Raw genomic sequence first — 22,417 nt, forward strand, 5'->3', positions numbered from 1 at the left:
ACACTTGTACATTATCACCAACAACTTCAAGGGGAGGGAGTGCCTGAACTCGATGCTAGTGCGAGCACCTGTAATTACCCCGAGCTCCGCGCATTGGGAGGAGGTCTTCGCCTATGATCCAGCCGAACAGCTCAAACACCTGACCTGCTTTCGAGACGCGATCGTGATTCATGGTCGAGCTCAAGGGTACGCGCAATTCTGGATCTACCATCCCCCGATCACGCCCTGTCGCAGCCGCAGCGGCAAGAATTTGGACGAGGGAACAGCGACACTGAAGAAAGAGACCCATCGCAAAGTCCCGGTAACGCATCCCGAGAGTGTGTATTGCGTGCATTCGGGTCAAAACCGAACCTACGACTCTAGTTGCTTCCGTTATGAGTATTCCAGCCTCGTGACTCCTCGTCAGACCATCGACTATAACTTGCTCACTGGTGCCAAGACCATCTTGAAGCAAGTTGAGGTTCCATACTATGACGCCTCCCGTTTTGGCTGTGAACGCCTTGAGGCGCCCTCAGCTGCTCCCGATCGCCGCGGAATTCCGCTCTCAATTGTTTACAAGAAGAGTGTCCTGCCCGAAGGAGTCTCCAAGCCTGCGGCGCCTCTGCCGGTGTTCCTGACCGCATACGGATCTTACGGTGCGTGCAACGATCCCTCTTTTGACAGCAATCGACTGGCCTTGCTCGAGCGAGGCGTCGTCTACGTGATTGCGCACATACGGGGTGGAGGGGAGATGGGCCGGCCCTGGTATGAGAAAGAGGGAAAATTCTTGGCCAAAAAGAACACTTTTCTCGACTTCGTGGGTTCGGCGGAACACCTTGTCTCGCAGGGTCTGACGGCTCCTGACCGTTTGGCCATCTCTGGTGGCTCAGCTGGTGGACTGCTCATCACGGCGTGCCTCAATATGCGGGGTGCTCAGCTTTTCAAGGCAGCTATATGCGACGTTCCATTTTGCGATGTGCTCTGCACGATGTCTGATGCAACCATTCCGCTCACAGTTGTGGAATGGGAGGAATGGGGTAACCCAAACGAGTCAGCATTTCACGACTACATTCATAGTTATTGCCCTATTACCAACATTCGGCCTCAGCAGTACCCGGCCATCCTCGTCTTGGGGGGCTTGCACGACCCTCGCGTTGCTTATTGGGAGCCTCTGAAGTATGTGAAAAAACTCAGGGAGAATCTTACTGCGGACAGCGGACAGCTTTTGCTGAAAATCGACATGTCCTCGGGGCACTTTAGTGCAAGTGATCGATACAAATATTTACGGGAGAAAGCGTTTAATTACGCCTTTGTTTTGGAACAACTTCTCATTTTCGAATAAGTTCTTCGTACGGCGTCAATTAGAACATGGACAAAAAGGCGGAAAAATGATTAATTGACAAATAGGCACAGGAAATGTGATAGACAGAGTACACTTAAAAGCAAAGAAATCGTCGCTGACTTGAGTCATCTGCGTGTGTGCGGCAGAAATGCACGCGGTGAATCTTGTAGATGAGAGACAATTTACGTTTTTTTTCTTAATGAGCCGACGCTAGATGAACAGACTTTAAAAGAAGGGTATGGCACCTTTTCCCAGATTTGTCGAACAAAATCCAGTTTAGCGTATCAAGTAATGAAGTAACCCTTGCACATACATTAATTTGATTACCTTCTCAACATCCACCTCGCACTCGAAGGCCTCCCATCCCCATGATGAAGATAATTAACTTTGCAAGTATTTTTTCACACGTAGTACAAAAGTCATTGTCGATCGCTTTTCCACAGATGCAGCACTATATACATGACCAGGTCACTCCCACTCTGACCTTAGACCAATGGCTCCTTGCACTCACCAAGCCGGCTCAAAGTCACAAACACAGAGCAGCCATCTCCTGGCCGATTTTTTAATTCCAACTCCCCCCCAAAATACAAAGCATATGACTTGGCAATGCCCAAACCATACCCCAGACCTGCGAGAGGCACTTTCTTTGAGTTCCCTCTGTTATGCTTACTCCTTTCCCCCCCAAGCCCCGAGGCGTGACGGTCCATAACGAGTTGCTGCACATCCGCATCAGCCGCAGTGGAAAAAAGGTAACAGAAAACCTTACCTAGATCCTCAGGCGGAATCCCCCCCCCTTCGTCCCGCACCTCGATCACCACCTGTTGCCCTTCTGTCAAACTGTACTCTCGGCTGAGAATGACTTTGATCGAGGGCACACACCCTTCGTCCCCGCCCGCGCCATGTGCCATTGATCCGTCACGAAACAAAGCCTCATTGTAGCGCTCTGCTACTGCCCGCAATGAATTTTTGATGAGTTCCATCGACAGATAGTATAAGCTTTCCGGAATGCAGGCCATCACCATACCCTCCCCCCCAATCACCTCCACTCGCGGGGCGCAACCGTCGAAGCGTTGCTTGCAAATCCAGCGTGCGTCCGCAGCCGCCGTCTCGATCACATCTTGAAGTTTTGTGCGCGTGCAGATTATCCCCACGTAATTGGGGCGAGGGGGCTGGTGCAGAGCCAGGTAATGACCCACGAGGATGCGGAGGGCTATGCGCTTCAGATGGAGTTCGTCGAGTTGCGCATGGAGAGCTTCCCGACCGCCCCTCCCGTCCAATGCGTCCATACCTAGCTTGGCTCGCAGTTCAAAGACCCCTCGCGCAACCAGCAAGAGTTCGTCCGCGTGCCTGTCCCGGACACGCGTCAGCACCTTCACGAAGCTCTCCTCGCAGCCGTCGGTGACGGGGCACGGGCTTGACACCACGTCTCGAAAGGATTCCCTGTACCACTCTCGAACCACACGTAAACTGGGCGCCTGTCGACTTGAATCTAATTTGTCGATGAAAGTGATGCCGCGTGCGAAGCGAATCGGGAGCTCTCGGTGCAAGAAGGTCGCCATGCGCAGAAGCCCCTTCTGGGCCGGGGAGTGGGGGTCAGACACCCTGCAAAGACGCACGTTCAAGGAACAGAGGGGATTTTCAAGGGACATGGCATCTCTCAGACTCGACAGCCAAGGTCGTGTTCCTAAGCCCACTTCCGCTAGACTGCGCAGAGACACCCGTTCCGACCGTTTCTTCGCATATGAAAGTATAGTCGCTTCTTCGTCTCGGAGGATATCCGATTTGGAATCGCTTACGTTGTGAGCTGAATTTGACCAAGGCACGGATGCACCTGCTATTTTCGTAGGCGTATGTAATTTATCTGCTTTAAGAGTCTGCTGTTGCAAAAAAGATGGCGTGGAGCGTCCTGCAGCGCCTCCCTGTCCGTGTTGCTGGTGCTGCTGGAGATGCGACTGATGGGGAAAAAGGGTAGAGGAAGTGGCGATCTGTGCAAATCTACGCTTTGACGCATACTGATATAAATTTGTTTTCAAAAACTGTACATGACGTGCTATCATGGCTAGTTGCCGTAGAAATCTCTGCTCCCCTACACACAGCTCGCCTTCTCCCGGAAACACCTGGCTTCCTGGCTTTCTGGGAATATCCCTGTAGAGATCGATGCCCCAGCGTACCTACAACTCCCTCCTCCTTCTCCTGAGTGGTGCGAAAAAGTTTACATCAGATAATATGCCGACAGCAATGCACAACTCTTTCGAGCTTGAAGTGTCAGGCACGCTTCTCTACCCTTGCTCGCCCGAAGTCCTCTGGCATCATACTATACTACAGTAGGTAGTACCTCTCTCAAATGACCTGGGCGCAGTGCTAGCGTTAGCGCATGGCAGACAGGAGCTTGGTAGCCACGACGGCCGCCCAGTCATCTTCCTTGTGTTGTAGATAGCATGAGACACTGATAATGATTGAGTGAGCTACGACAAGTGTATCTGATATCGTAGCGGATGTATATTTTTTGTCGAGGCTCAACATGTCGAACCCGGGTAGTTGGTGCCCCGGATGGGCCTCGGAGCGGTCGGACGCGCTACTCTAGTCGTTCTCTGGTGAGGAAAACAATTATACGAAAGAAAACATCCAAAAGGGATGAGAAAATAATGCTCGAGGGTTTTTTTAAGTCTCGTATGGATTTTCAATGACAAGCTGGCAACAATTCGCGGAACATTCTGAGGTGTTCAAGGCTTGTGCTCACGCCTGCTAGGACCTACACGATATCTCTTTCTCACATTTGCACGATTTCGGACGATTCAAACGCTTAAGTTGGCTGTTCTCTTGTCCGGAAGAAAATCTTTGAAATGGAAGGAAAGAAGGACATGAGCGTAGGCCTCCAATCACGAACCCTTGACGAGGGAGTAACTCTCGTATTGAAGTACTAGATTCACAGCATAGGTGCTGGAAGATTAAAACATGTAAACTTTTGCTTATAAGATAGCAACAGCTATTTTTTATGACACAGTTGTGGTGGTACGGTCCGCTCAACAAGCTATAAAAGTCTCCAGGAGGAAGTGGTCTGTCAAGACTCAAGGGGACGAGAAACACCCGCCATCCAAGGCACGTACTAGTAGAAGGAGGAGTGTGGCAGTCGACCGGCGTCATTTTTTGCCCCTATCGATCTTTTTTTTAACAAGCACTGAGGTTCGTTTGGCCGCAAATCTCACCATCACAGAGAGGGCTCTCTGGATACTGTACCTGCACATGCTCCGCCTGGCCTTGCGACCCGGCGACGCGGACACATTTATGAATAGGATCGTCGGATGTGGCCTAATGATGCTCACGATTGTCCAGGGGTACAACCTAGGTGGCAAGAGCACTATCAATAGGCTAGGATCCCGTCAGATGCAACGGCAGAATATTTTCACATCATATTCGGCGTCATCGAATAACTTTTACAGCAGCTCTTTTCAACGTAAGTCTTCATGACCTATTCCTACCGTGTTGCCTTCCCACTCAAAAGGGTGACCGTTTTGATACTCATGGACCAAAAAATGTCTTCATGTGATTAAAGGAATATGGGCAGTACTTGTGTAAGCAATATTTGTTTGTCATCGAAGAGTCATACGATATATCGGCTTAAGCCATACGTCTAGATGCCATGTCGTTGATAATGGCACGGCTCAGAATTACGAGAGTGAACAAATTGTTAGGTGAGCCCAGCCTGTTTGGAAGGAATCACAACCAAGCACTTCAAATCCTCCGCGCAAATGACAGCCTTGGGGGCCCCGCCAAGAACAATTGAGCAGGAGGAAGGTTTCTCGCTCGGCTTGCAGGCGGAGAAATCGGGGGGGCAGTTTGAGGTTGGTATCTGTATAATTCCTTCCGATTGGACATATCATTTTGAACCGTGCATAAATGACAACGACGAGCAATGATTGAGCCCAAGCCTTTCCATTCTCTCACACCTGTGTCATACGAAGGAGTACGTTGTCAACGTGAGCAAGCCTTTGGGTGTGGCAGTCGAGGAGGCGGGAGACGGCTCTGGTATGGTGTACGTGGTAGAGGCGAACGAGAAGGCCCAGGCAGCTGGAGTCGAAGTCGGCGACGTTATAGTGGGATGCTCCTTCATATTTGATGACTCTTACCTGGTGAACGTGACGGGCAAGGGCGTGGAGCGGGTTGAGTCACTCATTCGCTCCCGGGGGCCTGACTACGTTTGCCTGCGTCTGCGCAAAGGGTGTGACTACCATCTCCTCGAGAGGGGGGACCTTGACGCGCGGCGAGAAACATATGATGATGAGGCGACCCTTGAGCCTGAGGAGCAGGAGGCGCGGTGGATCCGCCGAGCAGAAAGCATTTTCATAGACGAGTGGGGCTGGCAGACCCCGGAGGGAGAGGGGGACGAAGAGCAAGAGAACTGGTAACGTGGCATAATGAAGAGTAGCACGAAATGTAAACGACGGTAAAACACTATCTCTCGTGCATTTACGAATTCTTCAGAGACAAATGACGAGACATGAAGAAGACTTTTTCTTTGATTCTTTCGATCCAAAAGACGTACATCTAGCTTGCATCTCACGAATCAGCGTCGTCAAGTTTTTGGTGCCATCATCATTTTTACAAGTTCAATTGGAAGCCGTACCCAAACTTGTATTCGTCTTTCACGCCATCCACTTCGCCGGAGAGCAGGAGGGTGACCGCATTGGGCACGACGCGCGCCTCGAGGAGGGCGGCGATCTTGCCACCGTTGTCAACGGTGGTCAGGAAGCGCGACTGTTTCATGTTGACTTCCGCACCGAGCACGGTCTGGCTGTCAAGCGTGAGAGGATTCAGCACAAGATCAGCCACTAAGGCCATGCGGCCGGGGCTCACGTGCTTGATGTACTGGAGGAGACAGATCTGACCGTACTGGGCCAGCATCGCAACGCCCACCCAGTCGGGGCCCGTGTACTTGCCGCCGAGGCTGAAGACCCCTCCACCCTCTGCGAAATCGAACAAAGTGTCCCCGCCCAACGCGAGGCCCGGCGTGATGCTCTGGAGGTAGGATGCGTACAGCTGTGGCCCCTTGGACAGGCGAAAGGTCAAGGAGTGATCCCTGCCGTGGCGCTCCGCGTCAACCTGATAGGTGTCTTTAGCGGCATTGGGCTGCAGGCTCGCTATCACTTTAACCAGAGTGTTTTCGCCCAGACCAAAGTGGATTCTGTGATATTGTGATGAACGATCCGTGCAGGAAAGTGTAAATTAAAAAAGAAGCATCTGAGGAAGTGCCTGGTGAGAGCCCCAGGTTCCCCGCCCAATCCTCCCAATGTCAGCCACTGCCTACCAAAAATACCAAACATTCGACCTTTGCACGCACCTGCCGTCCATTGATCCCGCGTGGCCCATCCGTGCCATGATGAGCTGATTACCTGGCAATACGACATGCGTCGAGAAATCGTAAAGCGCGTTGGTATCCACTTGCGGAAGCTTTACGCCCAACATGAATGAATGTGCTAAGTAAAAATGTGGCGTAACCATCTTTTGCACTTCCAGACGAAATCCCTCGAAGCTGTCTACCGAAGATAATCTCTTGCCATCCTCTATCAGTTTTTCAAAAGACCCCGGATTTTTGAGCTGCGCCACCTTCCGTCTTTCCTCCTCTGCCTGCTTCACCAAAGCTGGTACTTCAATAGACGTGTCTTCGTTGTTTACAACGGCGGCATCGCATAACGTTGTGGAATAGTTCTGCAGCCCTTGATTGTAGTACTCTGCCGTCACCGCCAGACCCACTATCATGGTCGGTGGCAGGGCCCGGGCACCGAAAGACGCCGCACACCGTTTCCCAGCACGAAAAAAGGACATCCCTGTATTACTATGTGCGCTGCGATTATGCTAAAGCCAGGAAGAGGAGATAGCGAAAAAAATATTGAGTACTGAAGAAATAGAAAGATGTCGATGAACGTGGATAATCGTAGGCAACAGTTTGTCGACGACTCGACCAGTATGATCTCAGCATGGTGCGCGAAGGCCTGAGAGGCGAAGCGGTGCACACGAGTGAGGAGCAAGACGGTTCATTGCTGTTATTAATGGCATTCCGTTGCATTTTAATGTCCAAAACGAGGGGGGGGGCGAGCGCGTTCCATGTCGGTGGCGAAGAAGACGAGGATACTCGCGGTAGCTGCCAGCCCACAACAGAGGCGAAGGGGGGAAAAGAAACAGATTACCAAAAGGTTTTGCCCTCTTGCTCGCAGAAATGCACTCAAAAATTATTTTTTTGGGATGGTGTCACCTTCCTCCACAACATGTTTTCACGCCTCATGACCTGAGGTGGAATCCTGCAAGGCCTGCCACTGCGCCCGTGCCAGGTTACACACAGCAGGACCACCGCATAAATACACCCATGGAATCCAGGATGGCACACTATAGAAGTCAGGAGATGAATAAATATATAACTCCGTATATGTTGTGAGCAGCAACTCGAGGATGGGGCCGAATATACTAGTTAATACACCCACTGTCAGGCCGGCCCATGTCCGATCAAAACGCAAATAGCACACAACAGCGAGCCCCAGGAGAGAAACATTGAGGATCACAGGATTCACCAAAAAGACACCTGCCAGGACCCCGGAAATGTAGTACTGGAAACTAAAAAGTGAGATGCCTTTCAGCACGTCTGGAGGTGCGGGCTGCAACTTCTTGCAAGGTGTCTGAAAGGCTTCGTCCATTACGACGGTCAGAAAGCTCATGATCACGCCTGCCAGGCCGAACAAGAGAGGGACCTGTCACAGAAAATAAAATCATATGAATTACACAGCGGTTTGTGAGTTTCATGGGCAACTTCTTACCCATGCAGCGGTGCCGAGAACGTGGTATTGACCGATATCAACGCTCAGGGGGTCGTTATAGTGCAGTACGCCAGTACGGCCGTGAAAGTCGTCCAAAAAAGGTCCTAAAATTGAAGACTCGATTCCCATAAGCGCAAAGAACGGAAACCACGGCTTTGGCCTCGCTTTTGTGTCACCCGGTCTTGTTCTTTGAGCCTCACGACTTGTCTTTGAACCATGTAGACAGCCTGCCTTGGCCCAACGCCCACTCAAAGTCGGTCCTGACGATCGCCGGGCTGGACTGAGATGGGAGTAGGACGACAAAGAGATGCATGGTGCCATTTGGTAGTCAGTCGATGGTCCACACTTGTGCAAAATAGGCGAGGCAGGATGTGCTCTGTAGGAGGTAGGTAGGATGAAGAATACCCTTGGCACACGCAAAGGTACTGCTGTCGATGTGCACATCCAGCGTTAAGTCTTGCGTACCTGTGAAATACTTATTTGCGACAAGATATTTTTTAAAAAAATGACTTCAGAAAGGCTCCCCGGGGTTAAGTCACAGCAACTAGCACTCGCACTAGTAGTACTGCGAGTAGCTCATCGCCAATGTTGCACCGCCCACAGCGGTCACGTTCACGTCGACACCCTTTTTTGTGCCTGTCATCTGCAGCGTCCTGCACCCACGGTGCCATGGAAGGGGCTGGCAAACCCAAAGACAGGAAGCCAAGCGCTCTCTCCAGTCCCGCGCAGGGGCCCGCGGGAAGTCTTCCAACTATACTGTCTGCGTCGTGCTCGCTGAGGTGACCGACTGGCTCGAGCCTTCTTGGCTCTCCGCCTCCCTCGACCCCGCATAAACACAGGCACAAATAATACAAAGATGTTTACTGGTGTGCCTCTGTGACACTTAATCGTCCGAATTATTTTCTGGAAAGCAGAAAGTGTCCCCCTGAAATCGTGCAATAATTACTTTGCACATTCCATATTACAGAGGATTGGAAAAGTACCGAAGCACAAAAAACAGGGCTGGGGGGTCCACCCTTGACGCTCCCCATGTACACGACTAGCTTGCGCTTTCGGAAATGGCGGTACCATGTGCTAGACTCGCTACAACGAACAGACTTGCCTGTCTTTGTCAAAGGACACGTTTCGGCCGCCGCCCGCAGCTCGAGGACTTGGTTCTATTACGGTAAGCCAATTTTACTTTGCTCGCTATACATCGGGACACTTGTTTTCATGACCTTTCAATATGTCGTAGGTTCGCTGCTGTTTGCCACGATGTACGTGGTTAGCATGCTTCAATTCTACTCCCCCTCCGTCCCGCCCAGCATGCTGGAACCCGCCTACCGAGCTTGTCGTCGTGGCCGGCAGTCCGGCGACCGTCTTCCTTTCCTTTACCACAGCAGTGGGAGGATACGGAAAGCATCAAGTGTAAGCAGTCGCGTGCTCTACGCAGAGCGGTATGTCGAGGATGCCAGACAAGATCCAAGGGAAGCGAGGGGAAGAGGAACCGGACAAAGAGATGGAAGCGTGCTGGGGGGAAGCGTGGGCTCGGAGAGACTTGGGGACCAAACAGGCACGGGAGAGGATGCGCGGAGACAGGAGGAAAAGGAATCCGACTCCATCTTTGCCCCACAACTGCTGCAGCTTGCCGCCCTGGCGACAGGGGTGAGCACGGGCTCGGAGGCGGGGAGCAAGCTGTCATCTAGTCAGGGAGCAGCTGCCACTGACGGTTCTCGGAAAGAAGGGCATGACAACTACTACCATTTCCAGGGTCTGTTTGTGCCAGCAGTCAGTTGTCCATCCGCCCACTTCAGATCAGGGCGCGGTATTGTCATAACAGCCTCAGGACGCATTTCAGGGCAGGCCATAGGCGCGTTCGTGACAAGTTTCCTTCTTCGTCGAGTGCTAGGGTGTGAGCTGCCCATCGAGATATACTTCGTCGGAGAGCACGAAATATTCAGTACGGCACTAAGAGACAAGATTTTGGAACTGAAAGATGTTAGGGTACGTGCAAGTTGGTGTCTGGACAGTTGCCTGCCATGGGGACAGAATCGGGGTGAGAGTGGATGTCGATGGGTTGGATGGAAGACTTGCGGGCTGGATACTTCTGTTTCTACCCGTGAGCGGAGCGCGCAATAATGACCGCGCTCTTTCTCCTCACCTTTCTCACCGCAGGTCTCAAGCCTGCTAGACGTTCTGGGCTCTGACCCGTTTTACCAGTCTAAGCTCAAACATCTACACGTCCCCGACCGACGCCTCCGCAGCTACGCTGCGAAACCGTACGCGCTTTATGCGGCTCCGTTCGAGGAGGTTCTTCTCTTTGATGCGGGAGTTATACCTTTCGCCAACCCCGAGAACTTCTTTGGGCTGGACAGCTTCAGGGACCATGGGTAAGACTCGGCGACCTCATCTCTCGGCGTCTAACAACTTGGCCTGCGTGCCCTTCTCACCGTCCCCTCTCCACGTGATAGGTTTCACATTTTTCGAGACTACCGGGAGCTGGACCGCAATGCCTGGGGCTTCGTAGAGCACGAGTATTGCACTGACATGGATGAGCTGCACGGGCTGCTGGCTGGCACCGAGGCGGATTCTAGCTGCGTTCTTCTTCACAAGGGCCGCGCCTGGGACGCTCTCTTGGTTACCATGGCAATGAATGGACCGTTACAGCCTTTTACCTACGCGCGTTTAAACGGAGACAAGGATACGTGGGCGCTGGCTGCCGCGTTGACTTACCAGAACTTCTCCATGGCCCAGACCACGCCCGGCTATTTTATGAGGGAAGCCCGACCAGAGCTAACGCTCCTCGATTCTGCCTACGCAGGATGGGCTCAGCCTATCCGAGGTCAAGTCCAGTTTCGCCGCGATCCCGAAGCGGTGGGCGGCGTGGTCCCTTTGTACGTGAACAATCAGCTCCTAAACATGACCGAATATCCGGGGATGCGCCATCGGCTCGCGTTTGGTCTCTGGGAAGACTATGGCTACCCTTTTTGCGGATGGCGAGCCGTAAATGCCTTGTTGCGTCCCCCGCCTGAAGTATTCAATGTTATGGACGCCGTAGGGGAAGCCTTGCATACGGTGGGGGCGCCCGATGAATGTCTGTGCAAATGGTTTAGGTGCCGTTTCCCTGTTGCATTTGGGACTGATTCCCCTTTCCTTCTCCGCCGATTGTTCAGCTAGCACGTTAGGGGATGTCACACGTCATGTATTTTTAGAACCAATGGGTTGTATCCTCATACTTCCCGTCGGGGGCTGATTAAAATCTAAGTGCTGAATAGAGATGTGCAGTCAAGGCATGGCGCTAGTGTAGTATGCAGGGGAAAGCTGCGGTGTGTTCCCACGTGCTGTGCTGAAGATGTATAAGCAGCCACTGTACTACGCACAAGAAACAAAGTACGCGACTAGGTGCATGCCGATTGGCGTTCTATGGATGCTCTTTTTCTTCACTAACAATAATTTTCAGTGGAACAGACAGCGGTTTGCCGATTGACGTCGCATTATGCAATGCTCGCACTCGCGCAGCTCCAATCGATGCCTGCGTTTACAAACGATGAATAAGCCGATTTTTGTTCAAAAGTGGAACGGTACTCTATTGGAGACAATTTGGGTTAGCTGGTGCGTCGCTCCCTTGCTATGGGCCGTGTTGTCTGTGATTTGCACAGTCCTTTGATCCTCCGAGACTTTTCCAAAGCGCTCGAGGATGCGTAGAAGAAAAACCATGAGAAACTGTTCCTTTTTTTCGAACCAGAGCTTTGAAAAGCGTGGAGCAAGGGCCATTGGGGAAGTGCACATGTCTGAGAACCAAGCAACCTCCCCACCTCGTGCCACAGAGATTGCCCGATCTCCCTTTCCCTTCCCTACAAACATACTTCCTGCATTCGACAAGGAGGTGGTATCCATTTGTCAAGGGAATAGGCGACAGTAATACTCATACACCACAAGGGTTTTTCGTGTCGTGCGAGCCTCTTAATCCGCTGTGGGTCGGCGCGGGAGGCCGGGGCAGCCTGTGGGCAAGGGAGGCGTGCCAGCGATCGGTCGGTCCCCGCGTAGCCTGCCCGGCCTCTGCATCATGTGTCTTGCGCTGGTTTGCGACGGGACACGGCTTGTCGTCTGCCGCCAGTGCGGCATTGATACTGCGATTACAGCTGGAAGGGGAGACTGCCATAGGCAGCTCTCGTCGTCTAGATCGTTCCATGGCCGGCCTAAGACGACATCTCGCCGGGATGCCCGCTACTCCGCAGGTCCTCCTTGCGGCCTCTTCTGCCATTCCCCCGCCCCGTGTCTTCCCGTTTCTCATTCACAATGCACCCCTTCCTGTTTTTCCTTCCCTACACAAGGTTGTAGTGGCTAACAGACTTCTTTAGGATCGAGAATATAAAATAAATACCTTATTTCTCCGCTAAGAAGCATGGCCAAGCACATACAGAGCACCGCCATCTCAGCACCATCAAAGGAAATACTAACGCAGCTTGCCAATCCGAGCAACCTGGAGGCCCTTCTGTTGCAATTGACAGCACCCGATACGCAAATTATCCAGCAAGCTGAAGCTGTTATAAAAAAATATGTGAAAAGTCCTGTGTGTGTGGCGGGGCTCGTGCAGCAACTCCAAGGCTCGACGTATTTGCAGGTCAGACAGCTGTCAGCCATGCTCCTTCGGAGGCGGCTTGGACCACACTGGAATAAGTTGGACGCTCACACTAAGGAGGCGCTGAAGGCGGCCTTGCTTCACACCCTTGCCAATGAACAAGAGCGGCCCATCCGGAAGAACATCGCCAGCGTGATAGCGGTGGCAGCCCGCAAACTGCTCAGCAAAAACAAGTGGAATGAACTCTTATCCTTCATATACCAATATTCCCAATCGAAAGAAGAGGAGCATCGTGAACTAGCTTTCGTGGTCCTGAACGAGCTGGCGGAAACGTTGGGACGGTGTTTCGGCTCTCAGTTCGGCAATCTGCAGCAACTCTACCAAGCAGGCCTGCGGGACCCGAGTCGACGCGTGCAAGTGGCGGCACTCAAGGCTTCGGCGGCTCTGATTATGCATTTGGTCACCGAGGACGTGTCCAGTGTATTTCAAGATCTAGTGCAGGGAATGCTGGAGGTGGCGCGGGGCTGTCTTGAGGCGGGGGAGGAAGAAGTGGTCTCGCAGGTCCTTGACGTTTTCTCGGAGTTAGCCTCAAGCTCAGCCTCCGTTATCACGCACTCAGTCCCTCAGATTATTCGCTTTTGTTTGGAGGTCCTAAACAGGGGCGATACACTTCAAAATAGCACCCAGGACGTTGCAGGAATGGTTTTGATCGCCATCGCGGAGGAGAAGCCCAGGAGTCTTGGCAAAAAAGGTCTCGTGCCGGACATCGTCGCCACGTTGCTGCATATGATGGCGGTATCGCAAGACAATGCCGCGGGCGAATTGTTAAGTGCTTTTGACGGCCGAGACGCTCAAGATGAGGATGACGAAGACTACGAGGGGCCGAGCGGGCAGGACATCGCGCAACGCTGCCTGGACGCCATGGCGATTCATGTGCCTGCCAAGTACTTCTACCAGCCGACCATGGCGCTCATCGGCCAGGGACTGGACAGTCAAGACTTTAACGCCCGCAAGGCGGGCACAGCGGCGCTAGCGGTGATCATCGAGGGATGTAGTGAAGAGGTGACACAGCATCTGTCTAGCATACTCCCGCGCGTGCTCGCTGCAGCCAGAGACCTGGCCACCTGTGTGCGAGAATGCGCTTGCTTCGTTCTGGGCCAACTTTCGGAAAATTGTCAGCCTGAGATCTTGGAATGCCACGGCGAAATTCTCCCCTGCATTTTCGCCTTGCTGGAGGACGCGACTCCGTCCGTGCAGCTGACTGGGTGCCATGTGCTGGAGACCTTTTGCGAGCACTTGGACAAGGCCGTTGTGGGCCATTACCTCCGTGCCCTGCTTGAGCGCTTGCATCAGCTTCTTCAATCGCCCAAAACGTCGGTGCAGGAAGCAGCTATAGGAGCGATCGCGGCAACGGCTGTGGGCGCCGAAGATGGCTTCATCCCTTACTTGCATGAGATTGCGCCGCTCATCGCCCAGGCCTTGCCCGTGACAGACGAGCGGCTCTTGCGCATGAAAGGGCGTGCGATGGATTGCATGGGCCGGATGGCAACCGCAGTGGGGCAGGCTCACTTTGCGCCGTACCTGGATGTGAGTATGCAGGTGGCTGTGCAGTGCTTTGAGCTGGACTCTTTGTCTCTGAAGGAGGACGCCTATCTCTTGCTGGCTCAACTAGTCGGGGTCCTGAAAGAGGGCTTTGCGCCACATTTAGAGGGATTGGTCCCTCAACTATGCGCGGTCCTGCAGGAAAAGGAGGGCGAAGTGGTGTGGGTGGACGAAGAGGAGGAGGACACGAGCGGGGTGTCGCGGATTGTGAGCGGGCTGGATGAGGAGGACGAAGAGGGAGAGGTTGGTCTTGGTGCGCGCGATCCAAATTCTGCACTGGGAACGAAGACAAGCGAGAGCAACGAAACCGAGGACGGAGACGACGAGGAAGACTATGGGGCCACACCCATTTACGACGTACACACGGGCATGCTGGACGTGAAAAAGGCGGCGGCCTACTGCCTGGGCGAGCTATCGCAGCACACAGGAGTCCACTTCGCCCCTTTCATCGAAATGTCCCTAGTCCCTCTTCAAACCCTGACGCAAAGCTTTAACCACATGCTACGGGAGGAGGTTGCGGCCGTGATGCCTTACCTGGTGCTTTCCGCGACTGCTGCCTCACCCCCTTCCAGACCCTGGGGGAAAGCTGATTTCAGTGACACGCTGTCTGCACCCACTCGAAGCGTATGCAAAGCTGCATTGGAAGTCCTTCTAGGCCTGACTCAAGATGAGGATCAAGATGTAGCGACGCGGAGCCTCATCTCCCTGCAAGCTGTCTTGGAGCACATAGGACCCTGCTTGTTATTCCAAGACGAAGACCGACAGCGTTTCATGACGGTATTGCTGGATATCTTCCGGGAAAACTTACCGTGTCAACAGGTCACTGAGACTGTCGAAGATGAGGGAGTGGACGACGAGGAGAAGGAGACCAGCAGAGATCTGATAGAGGCTGGCGCAGACCTTGTCGGTGCCGTGTCCCGCACGTTTGGCTCCGCCTTTGTTCCTTACTTGGACCTTATTATGCAACCACTTTCGACCTTCACTAATGCCACGCGCCCGGAGGGACACCGTCAGGCTGCATCCGGCTGTCTGGGTGAGATTACCGAGGGCCTAGGCGCCGACAGTAAGCGGTATTTCGAGGCCCTGCTCCCCATTCTCAAGCTCTGCTTGGCAGATGATTGCAACGGCGTCAAACGAAATGCAGCCTGGTGCCTGGGTATATCGTGCGAAGTTCTAGGCTCAGACATTCAACCTTACGTAATGGAAGTGCTGCAGTCTCTCCATCCGCTTTTTCGGCTTCCGCCAACGGAGGACGGGAGTGCCGAGACTGTGGATAACGCAACAGCGGCTGTTGCGCGACTGATTATGGCGGCTCCCGCCGCTGTGCCCATGACTGTTGTGGTACCCGCGCTTCTTCAAGCTCTGCCTCTGAAGGCAGACCAGTGCGAGAATCCCACTGTCTACAAGTGCTTACACCAACTAGTGCATTCATCGGTCCCGGAATTGAAGCCACACGTTGGAAATGCCCTTAGCGTGTATGGTCAGATTCTGAGTGAGCCACGTAGCGTACAAGACGAGGTATTAGCAAACGATGTGCTCCCAGGGTTACGATTGCTTTTCCAGAACCCCACGTACAACGAGCAAGCCTCTCTTGGGCTGCAAAGCTTTGCGCCCGAGGCTCGCGCCGTCATCGCCCGGCATTTGCAGCAATAGCATGTGTCAGGAAGGAAAAGTACACTGCCAACGACTCGAGATCTTGTTGCGAAGAAGCTGTCCTTTCTTTCTTTGCATGTTGACTCATTGAAATGCATCTCGCTTTATCCCGTAAGGGTTCGTCTTTCCGGAAGAGTTCGTTTGGGCGGACGCGGTCGCCGACCAAATTTCTTGCTCGAGGGCAGCCGAGGTACTCTTTATGGCACCGCAGTAACAGGCCACCAAGCTACACTCGTTAAAACTCAATGGTGAAAGGTCGTGAGCGTTGAACGAGTATTCTGTATATTATGAGCAACTCGTCGAGCAAGAGTCGCATTTTACGTCCCCTTCCCTCTCAAGCTTGGCGCATATCTTATTCAATCGACCAGGGAGTAGCGGGTTCGCAACAAGGCAATGAGTGGGGGGCCACCATTTCGTGCATTGGTTGGTGGAATTAACGGTCTAGCTACAACGCATGACAATGAAGTAGCCAGCTGCGGAAAGGGGTTAGAGATAAGCATGTTGAGTAGTGAAGCACGCGAGATACAAGGCGGAGGAAAAACTGCAATGCAGGAGGACGAAGGAGAGCCGACGGCAGCAGCTCTGCAATCAACCACTGGCAGGAAAATGGGTGATGAAAGGACACGTCTTGCTGGGTTCATTGGGAATGTGACAACACAGGCGTCGCAGCCCTCTCCTTCAGGTCTCTCGACTGCCGAAGAGGATATACAAGGAAGATCGGGGAAGCCGCACCCGGACGAGGCAGGGGTTCGAGAGGAAGAAGAACAGGGCGTCGACAGCAGCGGCGACGGCCATGACGCCGAGACAAGTAGAATCGGACAACATGGATCAAATGAGCTTATGGTAGGTGTCCGTGAAGTGCGAACGCAGATGTTGCTCGAGAATATGCTGGAGTTGCAGGACCTGAGTCTTGACTACCTAGTAGAATTCCTGGCTCAGGATGGAGTGCTGGAAAAGTTTTTGAGCTTTATCGTTCAAATTGATGAGGAAGAAGTGGAAGAGGAGGAGCGGTGTGAAGGAAAGGAGGGAGACCTGGCAAGCCCCAGCAACGCGCGGAGCTCTCTGACACTTGCGAAGGAGCGACGACGGCGGCTTCAAAGAGGGGACGTGTTGTATGAGGAAGACGAGATAGCGCTTTCTCGCTCTTATCATGCTATGCTTTTACTGGCAAGCGCAGAACCCAGTGTACAGTTACTCAAGTTCCTGTCTAAGAAGATCACAGTTATTACCGACGCTATGTTCGAAGTTCTCAGCCCGCGGTCCCGTGGCTGCATCCATCACGCCTGTCGCGTGATGGACTACCTGCTCCGCTCTCTCACAGAGCCATTCCTGCGTCACGTTGGGTGTAACCGAGGCTCGGTAAAGCGGTTTTTGGGGCCGATGGTACGCAACCTTGCCGAGCCCCCGGTGGCTGAACTCCTGATGAAGATCCTTACTGCCCCCTCGCCAGCCAATCAAATGGGCCAATATCAGATTTCGCCCGTGGCCAAATGGCGCCTTTTCGAGTCGTTAGCCGATTGGCGCTTTCTAATTGTACTCGCAGGAGAAGTCTCGATATCAGGTGGCCACCCTCAACAAGTGTCAGCTGCTGCCGACTTCTTCATAGACTTGCTGGACAGCTTAGCAACGGATGAGAACGGAGAGCTGCTCCTGCAGCCGATCGCGCATTGTCCTGAGCTGCTTGGGGGGCTTTTTGACCGAGCCCTTGATTTAAATGCGCCCTCTTTGCAGAGAGGAGATTGTGTGCGCGTCCTGCTCGCTCTCGCGGGTCGGAGCTGCGAGCCCGAGATCCCTGCAAGCAGCATGGCACTTACCCACTTTCAAATACCTTCGGGTCTCGCATCGCTTCCGATGGTTCCCAATCAGTTTCGCTCAGTCCACACACTGTTCCGTAGTACACTTGCGACGCACTTGCGGGATCTCTGCGAGTGTTTGCTGAGGGAGGGCGGTGGAGGCGCGGCATCGCCTGGCTTGGGAGGGCCGGTAGCGCATCCGGGCCACGTGGTGGAGGCGCCCTTCTCCTACCTCCGCCTTTCGCTCGTGAATCTTCTGGTTGAGATTGTGGACCCGGGTGCAGATAAGGGCCTCAAGGCCAAAGAGAGGCAGCAAAGCCATCGCAGGGCGCGTCAGCAGAAAGAGGAGGCCCGCGACGTGCTCGAACGAGTCCCCCCGGCGCTTTGGCGGCTCCTGTGCCAGTGGTTCTTTCAATACCCGTTCAGCAACCTGTACCATGGCCTTTTTTATCGCTTGGTTCGCTGCGTTCTTAGGTCGGATGATGAAGAAGTACAACGGATTCTCTTCAGCAAGTGTCGCCTCGTTTCTTCGCTTGTGGATGCATATTGCAAGGCTGGAGGGGCGATGGGAAACCGTGGCCATGTACTCAATATTTGCAATGCTCTTCGCCTCCAGGCAGGCACCCAATCTCCTGTGACGGGATGGCTGCGCAATTATCTCAAGTCTCATGAAAGTTGGCGCCGCTTTGAAGAGCCGCTGCGTGATGCCACTGAGACAGCCTTTCTCCATCCCGGTCTTGGACTTCGGGTGCCTTCCGCCTTCGAGAAGCGCGAGATGGCGGAGATGTCGACTAGGGAAACAACGGGGCATTCCGATCTCGGTCACGGTCTGGAACTTATGTGCGGTTTGCGATTGAACGATGTTGATCTGGCCCATGATGCCATTCGTGAAACCAGCAGGACTGTGGTGAAGACGGAGGAGGTAGCAATGCATGCCTCGATCGATTACGGGTCCCCTTTGGCTTACTTTCTGGGCCTCGGGGAGGAACAAGAATATCAAGAAGATGAAACTCAGGCAAATCTTACCAGCTGCAAAAAGAAGAAGAAGAAGAAAGGCAAAAAGAGAAAAGGTAAAGGAGGAGTGTCACGACATGCGGTGGAGGACTTTGAGGACGCCATTGGGCCAGAACAAGGGTACGAGGAGGATTCAGGTGTCGATAGCACATTGGATGTATGATGTAAACATAATTTAACTGTCTACAGAGTGCGAGGTAGGCTTGATTAAGATAAAACACACGGTAAAGAGCTAAATAGCTTACAGAAGAGTTTGTACGAGTTTGTAGAGGTGACGCAAAACACTGCTGGATGAGAAGCATGTAAATGTCGCACATGTAAGTATGCCCCTGCCTGCATACATCATTAAATGCATGTACAGGTCAGGGAAATGTTAATCGGAACGTCGATAGGTCTCTGCACTCCTGTAAGCTCATTTTTGAGCTTTTGAGGAGCGAGCATTGCGCGAGTAAAAGATCCTTGTGAATGATTAAGAACCCATTCACATCGAAATCATCTGAACAAAGCTCACGAGAAGATATTTCTTGACAATAGAGAAGGCTTTGGCACGGTTTCGGTTGTGTGCTTGATATGAATATCCGATAAGTTACATTTTCTCTCGTTTATCGATACAATTTATCAACACCCGCCAGGTTAAGTTCAAGTCCGACTGACCGTTTCACTCAGCGGCTCGTTCCATATCGATTTTTAAGAGCGTCTCGTACAGGAGCTCCACACAGTTGATGAAAATGTCATGACCACACCCGCCTTGAAATCCCTTCTGCCAAATCTTCAAACGCGGCTTCCAAATCCCCTAAAAGGGAGTCACATGCCTCCCCTTGCTTCGCATAGCGCTCAATGACCTCTGCATGGTGTGCAACGCGAGCAGCTCCGACAGTTTTGGCGGCGCCTTTCAGTGCATGAGCCCCTTTAGCTGTTCTATCCCAAGTTTTCTGCGCAGGCGCTGCGCAAGAATCTGCGACATCGTCCAACAAACATCTCCCATGCTTGACAAAATCCAACATCGTCTCCCGCAAAGGCACGACTTGGCTTAATTCTTTCAAGCGCCCTTCGTCAAATGTGGGCACAAGTTTTGATTCATTTGAGGTTTTTTGGTTGAAGTGCTGGGGGCTCGGTAGTGGCGATTGGGCGACAAGTAAATCCTCGCTTGCGACTGGGTTTAAAATGCCTTCATGGCGTGTATCCCTGCCTCCCCCTCCACCAAAGCAATTGCCCATTCCTTGCCCCTGACTATGAGGATGGATAGCCAGACATTAGAAATTGGGGAACCACGTTTTAGCGCCAAACTTTTAGGAGACGGGTGCGTCATATCCCTTCACGCAGTGCCGTAGCAACTTGCCCTCCCGCCCCCGGCGCGTCCTCCGGGTAGCCGCGAGCAGCTAGCTAGCAGGTGTCGCCGGCGGGTCGTCTCCTTAATCAGGCCCTATGCATCATTTTAATCACACATGTGTAAGCCTTAAGCATTTATCTGGAAGAGCCGCGCGCAAGTCAGAGAATCTTTTCCATGACGACTGTCAGGGGTCAAAAAGCATATGTGACAGCCTCTATGCACTGGCCTCTTTGTTCAACTTTCCCGTTTTTGATCGGGCTTTCGAATGAGAGCATCACTGACACGATGTGTCCCAGAGAATAAAAACCATTCTAGGAACATACATATGAAGTATCACAATACATACGACATGTATTTCAACCTCATTCATAGTGTACCATGCTCGAATTCTCATAGCCATGTGTGCAGCGATTGCTGTTTACACGATATGACGACACACACCACAGGGCTTCGAACAAATTTCTAAATGACTTAAATACTCTTGGCATTAAGTAGAATGCAGTACTTAAACGTATCAAAGAAAGGTAGGAAAGGAAATTAATTACATATCTGGAGAACCAAAAAAACAAGCTTAGAAGCAAAGAGCGTGAAAGGAAACAAATGGCAAGGAAAAATCTAAAATCGTATTGGAGGGATCATGTTTTTCTATTGTCAATTACTTTCACAAGAAAACTTGCCAAGTAAGCAAAGGGCGGGAGATTCTCGAAAACGCTTGAGAAGGGTTTGCGCATGGCATTTGTAATCAGAAAAGGTCTCTTGTCGATTAAATCAAATTGAGAACCTAGCTCTGGTCGTGAAAAGGTACTGAGAGAAAAAGGCATCGGAAAGATAGCCCCTCTTTTCTATTCAAATATAATTTTCCTCGTTTAAGGCCTCTCAACTTGTCATATCAAGAGTATTTTCGCTGCGCTTTGATTATTGACAATTCATATGATAACATTGTCAATTAGTCGTACTTTACCAAGACGTACAGCAAGTGATATAACAGCTCCTTCATTTGGCTGCACAATATCCTCCAATTCTTCCATTGTGTCTTTCCGCGCAACTGAAACGTATTCAACGGTATGAATCAGCTCCTCCTGAGATAGAATAATTTGCACGGTTTATTTATCGATTAAGGGAAATGTAGCAAGACTTAGCAGGGTATGTAAGGAGAGGGCTGCCTTACTCGTGCAAGAACATCTCGGACAATCTTTCGCAGCTCTGCCGCCGAGATGCTGGTTTCTGAGTTGCAAAACGCCTGTTCAGCGGCTCGAAGAGACTTATACACAACAGGGGCAGCACTGCGCTCCTGTTTACATGAATAATAAATATTGCATGAGACGAGGACAATGGACAAAGGTCAGTCCCCCAAACGTACATGCTGGCTCAGGTATGCGTTGCGGCTGCTCATAGCAAGGCCATCTTTTTCTCGAACTGAGCATGGACAGTGTAAAATGCCAGCGAAAATGTGAATTGGATGCATGTGTACTGGGTCCTTGGCTCGATGGAACGGTACAAAATCACACTTTTGTTTGTCAATAATGCTCGTTACTTACCCGTGTCACACACGACGATTGCAGGGGGGAGGTTCAGGTCTTCCACCAACCGTCGCATCAGGACACACTGCATTGCGTCTTTTTGGCCGAAATATGCCTTGATGGTATTTTGCGCGAAGTTGGTATCATACGTCATGGGAAAGTGAGGATTGAAATTCCAAACTCTTAATGTAGGATGCATACGTGTATTTTTACACGTGTCGTCTATATGAACAGTCCAAGAGGGGGTACACAGTGTTATATGAGGCAAGCCGTGCATGCTCTGTCTTAAATATAGAAGTTGGTCCGATACCTTTCCTTCCTTACTTTTGTCGGTTGCACGATGCCAAAAAGCTTCGTTACAATTGTGGCGACGCCCTTGAAATGGCCAGGCCGCGACTTTCCCTCTGCTAAATGCTCAAATCCCTCGGGCACAACGTAACAGCGATGAGAAGGTGTATACATATCCGCCACCCCAGGAGCAAAGATGAAGTCCACGCCTGTTCGAAAGGTTTTTAAGTTCATACTTTTCCATCCCATGGAAAAAAGATTGCATATTTGTACCTTTCTCGACGACGAGTTTAGCGTCATTCTCCAGGTGTCGGGGATATTTATCGAAGTCCTCGTGGGGCCCAAATTGCTACGGTATGAAGAGTATGTCCTCAATTTCTCATTGTACCTTCTCCATTAAGATCTCCCCTGCGATACTGTAGTCTGCAACTTACCTTGGGATTGACAAATATGCTCACGACAAGAATATCATTCTCTCGCCGTGCTCGCTTCAACATAAATAGTTTGTGCGCGATGGGGTGAGGAGTCA

At 52.0% G+C, this 22,417-nt stretch overlaps 1 protein-coding gene across 1 annotated transcript; it reads right to left on the minus strand.

Annotated features, from left to right (window-relative positions):
* Positions 1-1,483: 1,483 nt before the first annotated feature.
* On the minus strand, positions 1,484-3,517 carry NGA_2010000 (mitochondrial pyruvate dehydrogenase kinase). Its single transcript, XM_005855411.1, has one exon. The coding sequence runs from the start codon at positions 3,376-3,378 to the stop codon at positions 1,807-1,809; it is 1,572 nt and encodes a 523-aa protein (XP_005855473.1). The 5' UTR covers positions 3,379-3,517; the 3' UTR covers positions 1,484-1,806.
* Between the last annotated feature and the right edge of the window lie 18,900 nt (positions 3,518-22,417).

This window comes from Nannochloropsis gaditana (genome assembly GCF_000240725.1).
Source record: "Nannochloropsis gaditana CCMP526 unplaced genomic scaffold scaffold202, whole genome shotgun sequence".
NCBI classification, from domain to species: domain Eukaryota; class Eustigmatophyceae; order Eustigmatales; family Monodopsidaceae; genus Microchloropsis; species Microchloropsis gaditana.